The following is a 13697-nucleotide window of genomic DNA, read 5'->3' on the forward strand; positions in this document are numbered from 1 at the left end:
GATTTTGAAATGGGAAAGGGGTGAAATGCTTACATTTTTTACCTAACAAAGTTTTTTTCAAGTAAGATCTGATTTCTTAACATTCTACATGAAAAAATCAGATTAGTGGACTAACCGCCAAAAATAAAATGTTTATTAAAATAAATTAAAATTAAAATAACTAAATAAGATCACTTTAAATAGGTATCTATAAAATTATTGACTTGAATTGATACATTTTTTCGAAGCTATAACGTGCTTGTATTAAAATTCACAAAATTCTCAAAAAACACATTTTTTTGGCAATTAAAAAAAAATTGTAGTGGTGATTTTTTCCCCTGTTAAATATGTTATTAATAAACATGAGCTCTACCTTCTGACTAAATAACCTTATCAACTACAAGGTTATATAGTTTAATGTTTTATAATACCAAATTCAAAAACTTATACTTTTAAAACAAATTTTCTTACAAAGTTTTTCTTGTTGTAGTATTTTTAAAGCTAATTTCAATGTTTACATTTTGTTTTAAATTAATAATTAGCTTAAATATTACAGAGGTGCGTACATTTGTTATTAGGTATTATTAAAAATCGCAACGAAATAGAGCGGTAATAGGTATTGTAAATAATAATAATTACACAGGCATGGAGAGCGGAGGACTCTGGCCAAGGTGGATTTTGTTTGCTTACATTAATCAAGTTATGTGTAGTAATTCTTGTAACTTAAGAACTCAAAGTAAATTTAAAATAGACTTTAATAGTAGTAAGTACAAGATAGAAAAACAAGTGTCGTATTTATTCTTTCCCTTGAAGATAATATACTGCAACATGATAATGTCAATTCGGCGTATTGATGGAACACGTTTGGAGTGAATTGAGATTGAAAATTCCGAGGGGCAATAATCCTCTTAGTCTAAGTACATTTTAAGTTTTAGTACATAAGCAGAAAAATATCTTGCACGTGTATTGTTCAAACAATGACGTGTTTTCGTATTAAATTAGAAAAATATGTAGATTACTCATGTACAAATACACCGTATTAAAAAAAAACAGATGTGTAACGTTCTGATGACTTAGGCTCAACTAATTTTGATATTGCCAAATAAAACTCAATTAAAAACATGTCAAAGTTAAGATAAGTCTATATAAAATAATATTATTTCAGACCCGAACTGTTTATATAGTCCCAAGAGGCCTAAGATAACTTCAATATGTTCTTAATAAATTTAATTTCAAAAGCTCAAACTCAGTTAAGCTTGGTATCAGAATATCACATACAATTATTACTCGTTTCCTTTCAACATTTTTTGTAGTAATAAGAAATCATTTAAATTTTTACGTGCCTTTCTTTAACTCGCTAACACGTACGTACGTTTGTACGGGTATTTTTCAAATCTTACAAAATTAATTTAACCCAATGTCGTAGAGGGCTGAAACCTTGGCATAGACAATCATCTCGGATGACAATACAATATCCTGTAATCATATTTTACAGGACTACAGGATATTTTAGGGACTTTGTTAAACAGGCCCTCTTTAACAAAGTCCCTAATAAATTTACCAGATAATGTTTTATATTGTAAATTCTTTTGTAATTTAAATCTGGTTCAATATTTGTGTGTGAAATAAACACTTCATAATACTTAACTCAATGAATTTGGACTTTGTTGAACAGGGCCCACGTTTTTCTTTTTAATCAACAATCAAAGATGTTTAACATTATATACAATTGCAGTTAATTTTCCGTTGTCTTCAAAGTAATTGACATTTTTAATAAAATATGCTACAATTGATTGGTAAATTGTTCTTGTAATAAAATTATTTTTTACTTTTTAGTTCTCTTTTTACTATTTTTTTTTTAGAAAAGCATGTTTTTAATAAAGTTTTTTTTTATTTCTTTACTTTTTAGACCTATTAAAGGTATTTAATAATTGCTGAATAGATTACTAAATACATTTTGGAAGATATGGAAAAAAATGTAATTTTAGTGAAATGACCCCCACATTTGACCCTGTGTAGGCCTTTTTTAATATTTCAACCAGTTAATGAATAATTAATTAATTAAGAAATGACTTTTTTAAAAATGATACAGCGTTAGTTATATTAGGTATATCGAAAAAATACGGATGATGGAACACAGATAATTTTGTCATAAATGATATGTATGAATTTCTTCCCTTAACTATATTTGAAGCCTGAGAAAAATTAATTTGCGCAAAGCAGTTTTGAAGGGAAAAAATTTTAATTTATCCTATAGAAGTGACTGTGATAGTCTGACAAAAAAAAAAATAGCAATCAACAAAGTACCCTCATTACTGTATTAATAAGTATGCAATATAGTTCAAACTCCAAATTAAGATTTTTCGAAAAATTGCCTATACTCTACTCCTTAGAAATAACCGGTGTGGCGTCCACTTAATATTTTACCATAAAAATTGTTTGTAATAGGTTACAGCCCATTACAACTGATATCACTGATAACTTGCTTAAAAAAAAAATGTTATCACAAAATATTAAGACTATTTTCAAATCGAAAATAAGTAAGTCTTAAAAAGTTAAAATATAGTTTTATTTTTTCATTAAGCTTGTTAAGGTTATAACTTATTAGTAAATTAAAATAAACATGATTATAAGATTACTATTGCCACTAAATAAAGACGTTATATTATTCAAGAAATGGAACAGTATCGTAAATACAGAATAAAAATTTTAACAAATCATAAAACTGTTTAATTTGTTTATTTTTGTCTTCAGTTTTTTCTATACATAATTATATACACATTACAATTGAGTATTGAGTAAACATGATAATAATATTTAAGCTATTAAAAAGTAAACATAAAAAATATTACGGATATAAAGTCTGAAAAATTAATGATAACTTTATATCACAACAAAAATTCAGATATTATGCTTTCGACTCCACTTCTCATATTTCATTGACCATGATAAACAACTGCTATAATATTACATGTGTATAGTATGTTGTAGTTGTCCATTAATAACAGATAATATAATATCTTAATAAAATGGTGATACTTCTTTTTTATTTTCACTAGTCAAAAGTTGATAATACTTTATTACATGTACTACTAATATTTTTATACAAATAATATGTTGGCATTGGCATATTTATAAATTAGAATATTAAATAAAAAGTGTGTTTTACTTTCAATGTTATAAGTAAAATATGAGTATTAGCCAATTAACGTAACAAAAAACGTAATTCCAAAAACTAAAATATAAGGTATTATTTTATAAATTATATATACATATTTTAGAAGAAAATACAAAAACAAACAAAAACATTATAATTTTACTAATAATAGTTGGTTAAAGTAATTTAAAAATTACCAAACAATCTTTATATTATTTTCTATTGAAATATATTCAGTAGTTTTATTAGTTTATTTATTTAAATTATTAATTGACAAGCATAATAATGTGTATCTGTTTACGAGTATCAGATAAAGCAATGATGATATTTAATTTAGAGACGTCGGTTAATTAATAATTGAAACATAAAAAACAACTGAATATTAGTACCAATTCCTAAAACAAAAAATTTAACAACAGATATAGCATACATACATAATTATTTTCTAAAAACCTCAACTTTTTATTATTTTGTTCTTAACAAAATTCAATGATAAATTCCAATATCACAATAGATAATATCGCGTTTGAAACTCCAAACATATGTATTCAAGCGATTAGTAAACAAATAAGGCGATAACTCAATGTTAAATTATATAAACACCAGTAATAAATTTATCAGTACACAAAAAAGATAATATATAAATATATATATATATAGTATGTATTATTATTTATATATTATACACATATATAATTTTACATACGAAAAATAGTGGTTTTGTTATTAATTTATTACCATTATTATTGTTTCTTTTAATTATATATATATATTTATGACTAAACTGAAATCTAGAAAAACCAATCTAAATACATTACTTTAATATCAAAATAAGTGTTGTAACATCAGTACACGACTAGACGTTTCATATCGAGTTTGTTGTGCAACAACCAAGAAATTCCAGTGCATTTAGTGCGAGGGCGGGATATCAGTGACTTTGGGTTGTTTTCGAACACTAGCTGCTGGCTGCGGTATTTGCGATTGCATTAAAGACTGCCTATTGCGACTTGGAGGCGAAGCAAATCTGTGAGACACGCCCATAAACTGTTGCTGTTGCTGCTGCTGGTGTGAAGGAGGCGGTGGTGATGGTCTACTATTAGTTTGTCGATGTTTAGCATCTGGTACAATTGACCTAGCTAAAACTTGTTGTGGTACCTGAGGTTGAGCCGAGGTGGGTGAAGACGTTTGATCTTTTTTGGTGTGTATCGATGTTGGGGCACTATCGTTTGGCGTTAACATAGATAATAATAATTCTTGCATAAAGAAACTGCGATCTGCACGGTCCACATCCAACTTTTGTTGTTCTGGTTCGGTAAGAGGAGCATCAATGTACCTATATACAGATAAACGTTGTTGAAAAATATTCCCTGATATTTTTTTTTATAACCAATAGATGGTTTCATTTTGGTAAAATATAAATCATCAATTTAGTTGTATAGTAGTAATAGTGTAATAGTTTTCCGTTACATTCCGTACCAGAGGGGTGGTTATTTCTTCAGCGACTCAGTTTCAAACAACAACTTCAGTGTAAAAACTTTGCCGCATTGGCCATGTCGCCCCAAATTAAAACTTAACTAGTTATAAGGAATGGCTCAAACAATTTCACTGCATAATAACAGTACTTACTTAATTAAAAACTGTGATGAGCTATTACGGGTAGACTGATTTTGATTAGAGTTTGAGTCTACTACTTGGATGTTGAGTAGATTTGAAGAAGTACCAGCTGCTTGTGTCGGTACTCCCGAACCAACAATGTTATTATTAGCCAAAGATGCAGCAGCAGCGGCAGATGAAGTATGACCTTGACGACGAGGTAAACGTTCTAATTGCTGTCTTGCTGCCTAATAAAAATACAATTATCACTTTATAAGAAACTGTTATAAATAAATAAAACAAACTTGTAAAAAAAAAAAACTATCTTATTTTTGTTTTTTCATTGTTTTTTTTTTTTTTTAACTATATTACAATACCCTGACTTGTTGTCTTTCAAGTTGCAGCTGCATCTGCAGCTGTTGTAACTGTGATGATACATTGTTAGCAGAATGACCTCCTTGAGAACTGCTTCCTGAAGACCCAGGCACGCTATTAGATTGAGCTCTTCGAACTCCACTTAACTGTGATAGAAGTTCTGCTATTGGATCTGAACCTTCTCTTACTCCACCACTGTAATTCATTTTTTTATTTTTATAATTAATATTTAAAATAAAATATTGCATTTAAAATAAAATTATAGCAAAAAAAAAAAATTACAGTTAACTTTAAATTTCAAATTTTTAATCAATTTAGCATAAAAAAATGCTTAGTTTTGCTAAATATTTTATTGAGAAGAATGATTATAAGTAACAAAATAAAAAATATCTATGGCAACCGCAGAAACATTACTAACGACGTTACTTTTATCAACAAATTTCAATCCATCAGACTACGTTTGTATAAATAAAATATAGTTAAATTGTCCGTACTTTGTAGCCCGGTACCTGAAATTGATTGCTCTTCGAACCCTTGTACTTCCCATGCCACGCGATGATTGTGGTATGCGCCTAACTGAATGTCTAGCTACTGTTGGTTCATCGTACGAGTTCTAAGTTAAAGACACATTATAATTGTATATTTTATAAATTAATAGTTAGTAATAATTTAGCTTTTAGAAAATGTATTCATTGCAGATGCAAGTCTGCAATGAGTATGCATTAACTTATGTGTCATGTACATGTAAAATAATTTAATTTTTACCTACATTCTTCCCCCTACCCATTCAAAGTTATCAAACGCCATTGTCACAAGACTCTTTTCTGATATTAATGAAGATTAACAATTTATTTATTTTCATAATATAATAACACAGTTATCATTGATAACTTATCAATGTAAGCAAGGATTTTTTTTTAATTAATTTTTTTTTATTAATAAAGTTATAGCAATAAAAAAACTGAATTACTGTTTTTCCCAAACATACACCCATTCTCCAGATAGAATCGCAGCCAATTGTATTCTTAATCCAAAACATTTTAATTTATCAAAAATAACACCCACCAATACTTAAAACAAATATAACATTTGTATATTAAATTAAGCAGTTGAAAATAATTTAAAAAATAATGTAGTCTTTAAAAATAAAGTATTTAGCGTGTAAAAGGATATTAAAAATGAAATTAAATCTCTTGGAACACTTGGACTTGCTCGGTGTTGCATTTGTAAATGTACAGAAAAATCATCGGTTAACAAATTCGGATCACCTCCAGGATGGGCAGCACAAACTGGACAAACCTAAAAAAAAAATTAATAATCATAGTAAGAATTACTTAATAATAATGTTACAATATTATTTTTATTATACCAACACAAAATATTTTTATCATAATAGAAATTAACTAATTGAATTTATACTAACAACTTCTGTTGTTGAATCTGGATGCTCAGCACTAACGTGCTCAGTAAGCACTTGTTCAGTAAGACCCATGCGTCCACAAAATGGACACGTGAATGCTTGAGGCTGATCAGACGCCAATGACTCACCACCATAATACAGCTCAAAATCAGCACGTGTTAAAATACACTGCATAGGATGATCGACAGAATGGCGTGGTGTAGTTGCACCCGCTTCAAAACAGTTAGCACATAAATCATAGTCATAACATTTTAAACACTTAAAACGACGTCCTTTGAAGTTGCCTCTCATACAAGCATCGCAGCTCACTCCTGCAAAATACAAAGCAAAACGTTTACAATTATTACATACTAAACTTATAAGCACTTAGTAAGATTTGTTATCAAATAAATCATTATGTGTTTAAGTATAAAAATGATTAATAAACATATGCATACTTATTATAGTTTCTGAAATTGCTAAAACCATCAAAGTATAATCAAGTACCTATCAAGGTAATTAATCATCAAGGAATAATTAGTAAGTATAATTACATAACTCATAACTTCTCTGTCTGCACTTTTACATAAAATAAAAACCCTAACTAGTATTGACATCAAGTCTGAATTTTCATTTTAGTTTAATAACACACACACTATCTAATACCTAACGTCTGAAACAGTTTAACATATTTTTTCCACAAATAGCAGAACAAATCCCTCCTTAAAATAATTAGGCCAATTAAAGATAATTATATTTTTTTGCATAAAATAATTTATACAATATAAATTTTAGATTAGGTGGTTATCATTGTAATTTAGGCAGTCATTATGTTATAGTTTATCAACCTATACTTTATGTGTGACTTATGGTGCACCCAAGACAATTAAAATTGAACATTGGGAATAATAGTTTATTTTTTAATTAGTAAAATATTTACAAAAATAGATTTAATAAACATTGTATAGTTAAACATTATATAAATTATACAATGTTAGTACAAACATTTTTAATATAATCCAATAACAATTATTTAATTATTCAATTTTAATATGATAAGATATTTTTTTTTACTTTAAAACCAATGAAAATGTACACTTAAAGGTTATCAACTTAAAAACCTCTTTCACAAATACACTGCGTTGACATAAATAAATAATTTTTTTTTAATAATTTTAATTCTGTCAATTTATACTAATTTAAACCCCTAATATTAAGTTTATGAGGACATGACAAAAATTCATAACTACATTTGTAGTATGTTATTTTCAAGCACAATTTTTTAGAAAACATCAGAATCAAAATTTGTCTGTAATTTAACTAATAACAAGTAACCCAATGAACAATATAGTTTTAGATACTAAAAATTATTTTGGGATATTTCAATATTATAACTAAATATCTCACTCTTCAGAGAACTTTATTTAACTTTCTCTCTACGCCTTATCCCCTACAAGTGAGTTTAATTAGGTTTATCCTACATTATTTCATTATCTATTCCAAACAAACATGTGTTTATTTATAACATAATCTACCCACGTTTACTTCTATCTACAATCTCTTATATATGTTGCGAATTCCTCCCTTCTTTCAACGTGTCAAAACCACCCCTTTAAATCTTATCTTCTCAACATATTATAGGTAAATGTTAAATAAAATAACATATCATCATGCGAGTTCTAACTCCATTTTCAACATTACAGGAGGCACAAAAAACTGATTTATTTCATTAGTAAATATTTTGTGTTTGTGTTGGTTTTTCTCCCATTTTCAGTGGTCCATCGCCAAGGCATGGTGATTATTTGATTGGCCACAAAAAAATACAATAGGTAGGGTACACCTAATTAATTTTCGGCAAAAACTGAATTAGATGGTTTTAAAACTAACATGACGATAAATGAAACATGAATTATGTTGGATCATGTGGATTTTTATACATTAAGTGGTCTCTTAAATATCAAAATTCCCTTTTACATCTTAACATACAGTTTTGTTTATCTATTTCTAAAACATTCCGACGTTATTCACATTCAGATACATAATCGTAAAGGTAATAGTTGATGAAATAGCAGTATGTTTTTTTAAATTATCAGTACCATCGAGGGAAAATGCAATAAAAAGATAGAATAAAAATTGTATTTGTGCTATCATATTCATAGTGTCTATACAAAATGACGGTTTTTTTTCATGTAAATTACAATCGGGGGTATAGAATAAAAATAATTTTTCGTTTAACAGTTCATAAAGAATTAATAAATTATCGTAGAACTCGCAACTAGTAACAGATCGCAAGTGCACTATCACTGGCCGAGACTGGATCAAAGCAGGTTGCGAACCAACAAGGTAGATCACCCTACACGACTTGTGTTCGCGCAGGAATACATTTTAAGTACACATGTTATATATCAAATGGCCGTGACTGAGAAAAAGGAAATTTTAAGATGAGACCATCTTTGTGAGGGTTACCTTCATGACGTGACATTTCACGAGTTTCGTCTCAATCACCTCCGTCGTTTTACGATGTATGCTGTTCATTAACAAAGATGAATCGGCTGCAAAGCTCACGTTTCAATACGATTTTATTTCCTTTACGAGTTACAACGGTTCGGCCGGAGTTCACTAGTTGCATAAATAACAGCGTACGCCGATCAAAACAATTATCAACTTAAATTAATTATGAAAAAAAAAATTAAATAAATTAAAATTAAACGAGACGACCAATGATATTGTTTTTTTTTTCTTTATCCCCATTTTATGCAACTTCACAACAGCCGATTACGGGATGGCCACCGATTGTGCATGGAAGAAACTACAAAACCATGTGTTATCATCATACACCATATACCGAGTATGAGGTATGCAGTTGGTTATCATAAAATCGTTTTGAATATCCTCCTGATAACAAATCAGTTTTGCTAACATACCACATTAGAATACCTCACCAGCATAGGTACCAGCTCTACACTATAGGTAAACCGTACTGCTGTAGTAGTAATAGTAGCCAGCAGGTTATGAGATTATATAAGTGTTCAATCAATAATCTGTTTAAGTGTTAAGTGTTTACCTAAGTTCGGCGTCTGTCCGCTGTCGTCGAACTGGAGTTTTTGAAAATTATTGTTTAGGGTTGACCGTACTTCGCGGTCTAACAATCGATCTCATGTTTTTATTTTACACTACGGTTCCAGTTATATTCGTTAAATTAAATTAATATCATTACTTAATAGCGTCAAACGTGTTATTTATAGTTTATACTAAACTATGTTCAATCGCTAGTCGTTGACGCAACTCTTATTGTTAATAATGATTTGATTATAATTTAACAGGACTCGGTGCTTTCAATTTGTATTATATACCCACAAGTATTCACCTAACCCGTTGGACACGTTTGGTTAATCTATAACACGGTAAGTTTTCAGCTGCGTATTTTGAACATTTTTCCAGGTAAAACATTTTTTGTAAACATTAAATTATTTTTTACAAAACTGGTTAGTTTTTATTATTTTTACGTGTTACTTTGGTTAAATTCTAACCTTTGTTTTAACTAAAACCATTTTATACTTAATCAATGTTTGTGAGAGTGTAATTCAAGCCAACGAACTCGGTACTAGAGTTATCGGGTTTGAATTCTATAATACTTCAATACCAACGTTAACCGCTCCCTTTCTCACATACTCAGCTTATTTAGTTGGAAATAAAATTGTATTAAAAAGAAAATTTGTTCATTGGTTAATATTGATCACGTTATAATATTATGCTTATCAAGACAAGTTATCAAGAACAAGTTTTTCTCCTTTTAACAATAATAATGCAAATTTACAATTCTATGAAGAATACAATATAAATTATTTATTTCAACACCCTTAACTATACAAATAATACTCTATACCGTATATATATTTCGGCAGCCCGAGACCAATTCCAGGCAAACACCTTCTATACAGCGTAGTCATACAGTAAATGATCACTGTTAACATGTTTTTTTTTTAAATTAATTTTAATCAAATATTTTGTAATGGTCTCAAGTTCCAGTTTAACAAATTTTTACATTTTTCAAAATGTTTTATTATTAAGTTCTTTAGAATTATTTCCATTTTTTAAGTCATTTAACTCATTTTATGCTATTATTAGTATTCAATAAATGTTCCACTACAGGAGATTTGTATGATTCTAGGTTTTTTTATGTTCCTAATGTGTTCTTTAAACCTAACCCTAATACTTTGTTTTGTCTAATCTACATAACATTTATCACTTTCTTCACACTGTATTTTATAAAACCCTGATTTTTTTACAAACATAATGTATAAAATATAATTAACAAGCATAAATACCTCTTATTTTTATACTTTTTCAGGGTAGAAAAAAAATGAAAGAAATGCTTGGCAATTGTAGTGTTTGTAGTGAAGACAAAGCTTACGATGGTAATCCGTTGGTGTATTGTGATGGCCGAAACTGCAATGTTGCTGTACATAAAGCATGTTATGGCATTCGTGTAGTTCCAAAAGGATCATGGTACTGTAGTAAATGTGTGGCTATTAAAAAAAATCCTGGAGCCAAAGTGATATGTGAGCTTTGCCCATCAAAAGATGGTGCCCTAAAACCCACAGAAAGCGGACATTGGGCCCACGTTGTATGTGCCTTGTTCATTCCCGAAGTAACATTTTTGGATGTTGATACTATGGAACCGATCAAATTGAATGAAATACCAGTCGATAGATACAAAAAAGTTTGCTACATCTGTGAAGAAAAGAATAGAGAACCTAAAGTTTCTAGCTATGGAGCTTGCATGACTTGTAAAAAGAGTGGTTGTAAGTTAGGATTCCATGTGACATGTGCACAGAACGTAGGATTGTTATGTGAAGAAGCTGGTAATTATGGCCGCAATGTTCAATATGTCGGTTATTGTAAACACCATTATTCCAAACTGAAGAAGAGCAACAATATAAAAATAAAACACATTGCTCCGTATCGTCCTCAAAATGCTTCAGAAATAACTTTAGATGAGTTTTCTCAAGAAAAATTAACATCGAATGTAGATAGTGATGGACAAATAAAATCGAAAAGGAAGTATGGAAATTACGATGATTCCAAAGAGAAACCTCCAAGTATTAATGGTCATCCGAACCAGCAAACTGTATCAAATCGCCAGTATCAAAGTAAAACAGAGAATGTATCTGTTGGTAGTATTAAACAGTATACTGATGAAACAAAATCGGACAAAACAATAAAATGTGAAAATACTAATAGCTCAATGGAAGTTAACATAAATAATGATGCCTCTGATACTTTAAAAATAATCGAAGAACCTAATTTGTCAAATATCAACTCAAATTTGCCTGCCGTCACATTGACAAATACTTGGATTAAAGAACCAAGTATTACCAATGTTATTAGCACTCAGTCTACTCCCAATGTTGTTAAAGCAACGTCTGACCAAAAGTTTTTTGAGCCCATTGCTGATGCTCCACACATGTTGGGGAACTCTTTAAATCCTAATTCTACTATGGCTCAACAAATGACTGACACATTGAATGAAGAAATTCAAACACATAATCAATTTAGTGAAATTAATGGACCAGTAGCAAGGCAGACATTAACAGGCCCTCACTTAAATCGCCACAAACCAACAGAGACTTTTCAGTCAAATTCTTCAAGTTCAGAATGGTTTACCAATGGGATTGGAAGCAGTGCACAAAGTCTTGAAGATTTACTTGAACGTCAATGGGAGCAAGGAGGTTCATTGTTAATGGAACAGGCCCAACATTTTGATGTGGCATCTTTGCTTTCATGTTTGTATCAACTCAAAAATGAAAATATTGGGTTAGAAAAAGAACTAGCTACTTTTACCAGACGTCGTGATCATTTATTAGCAGTTAATGCCCGACTTGCGATTCCATTGATCCCTCAAAACAGAACAAATCCAGTTGCTACATCTTCCAGTCACATTGAAACGACAATGCCACCTAGGTCAAACTATTTGCCATCAATGGACAATCAGATAATGCAGCAGCAACATAGATATCATCAAAGTTTAGCAACACACTCGTCTAGACACCAGCAACAACATCGTTATTCTCCTAATGTTTCGGCCCCATCACAAGTAATCGTCAGAGGTGGTCATGATTCATGGGAACAACACAGCAGAAATCAAATGTCATTGTCGAGTCCTCTGTATCAAACCAGTATGCAAGACTTGCAAAATATTTCTACTTCAAGACACCAAACAGGCATGGAGAGTTTACCCAAACACAGCTGAGACAACATTAAATGTCTGTGTACAGAGTGTATATTGACAATGACCGATTATATGTTGAAGTATATGTTTTAGTTTGTAATTACAACTATTAAGTATTTTTTTTAAATATATCACTATTACATAATCTTATCCTGATTTCTGTCAACTGAACAATTGTATCTCATTAAAATTTTACTTAAAATATAAAACAGTATCTCGTAATAATAATTAACTTATAAAATATAATAATTGTTTGGTCTTTTTACTCAATTCAACTTGAGAATCGTACTTTTCAGAAACCAAAATGCATGTACGCTGTTTGTCTGCACAAGCGCGTACAAAAGTAATGCGTTTTCTATGAAGTATGTTTCTTAACTTGAGAAGAGTAAAAAAAATATAGATCATAGAGTATACTTCAATATGATAATAATGAAATAATAATATTTTTTTTATGTTAAATAAATAAATGGGTTTTATAATAATTAAGGTTTTTTAAAATTTAATAAAAAATATCCTATCTTCCATAGAGGCACTTGCGACTTACATGAATCGAATTTAATTTTTGAAATTGAAGTACATATTTGCTTTAATATATAATTACAATTATGATTAAGATTGTAAGAAGAAATAATTGTGTTCATTTAATTTAGTGTAATAGTTTTAAGGTAAATTATATTATTAATATTTAAATCCATTTTATCATTGAATACATTTTTTAAACTTGTACCAAACACTTTTTTTTTATATATTGGTATGTCTTATATGATTCTTTTAATCAATATTTATAATAATAAATTGTTCATAACTACATGTGATTTTTTTTTTTATTCATTGTTTCTAGATCTTACAATGGGTCGTAACTTGCCACATTTACTTACAGTAACTAGCTACTAGAAGTGCAAAACATTTGATTTTTGAAATTTCCAGTATAGTTTTCAACATGTATTATTACAGATAAATAA

General features: G+C 29.2%; 2 protein-coding genes across 6 annotated transcripts; one reads left to right on the forward strand and one right to left on the reverse strand.

Annotated features, from left to right (window-relative positions):
- Positions 1-2686: 2686 nt before the first annotated feature.
- LOC126841356 (E3 ubiquitin-protein ligase KCMF1-like) lies at positions 2687-9255 on the reverse strand. 5 transcript variants are annotated; one of them, XM_050577789.1, is made up of 8 exons: positions 8970-9255; positions 6528-6835; positions 6278-6403; positions 5599-5708; positions 5107-5299; positions 4763-4977; positions 4292-4469; positions 2687-3531 (listed from the first exon to the last, which is right to left on the reverse strand). In XM_050577789.1, exons 1-8 carry the CDS (start codon positions 8983-8985, stop codon positions 3487-3489), a joined length of 1191 nt encoding a protein of 396 aa, XP_050433746.1. In that variant the 5' UTR covers positions 8986-9255; the 3' UTR covers positions 2687-3486. The 5 variants fall into 5 exon arrangements, with proteins under 5 accessions (XP_050433746.1, XP_050433745.1, XP_050433743.1 ...); XM_050577790.1 differs by lacking the exon at positions 2687-3531 and adding an exon at positions 4110-4229 and having other exon boundaries at positions 8970-9254; XM_050577788.1 differs by lacking the exon at positions 2687-3531 and having other exon boundaries at positions 3634-4469; positions 5614-5708.
- Positions 9256-9456: 201 nt separating this feature from the next.
- On the forward strand, positions 9457-13463 carry LOC126841355 (protein AF-10-like). The gene is made up of 2 exons (XM_050577784.1): positions 9457-9907; positions 10855-13463. The coding sequence occupies exon 2, from the start codon at positions 10867-10869 to the stop codon at positions 12754-12756; it is 1890 nt and encodes a 629-aa protein (XP_050433741.1). The 5' UTR covers positions 9457-9907; positions 10855-10866; the 3' UTR covers positions 12757-13463.
- Positions 13464-13697: the final 234 nt, after the last annotated feature.

This window comes from Adelges cooleyi, unplaced genomic scaffold (assembly GCF_023614345.1).
Source record: "Adelges cooleyi isolate 19-005CV unplaced genomic scaffold, UGA_ACOO_1.1 ACOO_flye_CR_arks_rails_tigmint_CR_PRNA_381, whole genome shotgun sequence".
Taxonomy (NCBI): Eukaryota; Metazoa; Arthropoda; class Insecta; order Hemiptera; family Adelgidae; genus Adelges; species Adelges cooleyi.

Excerpts from the sequence above, each read along its gene's own strand:
- LOC126841356 (XM_050577785.1), bottom strand. Across the intron at positions 5,300-5,598 it reads TTCAGGTACCGGGCTACAAA|TGGTGGAGTAAGAGAAGGTT; the intron begins GTACGGACAATT and ends AATGAATTACAG. Across the intron at positions 4,470-4,762 it reads TCATCACAGTTTTTAATTAA|GTACATTGATGCTCCTCTTA; the intron begins GTAAGTACTGTT and ends ATCTGTATATAG.
- LOC126841355 (XM_050577784.1), top strand. The coding sequence starts at position 10,867 with ATGAAAGAAATGCTTGGCAATTGTAGTGTTTGTAGTGAAGACAAAGCT.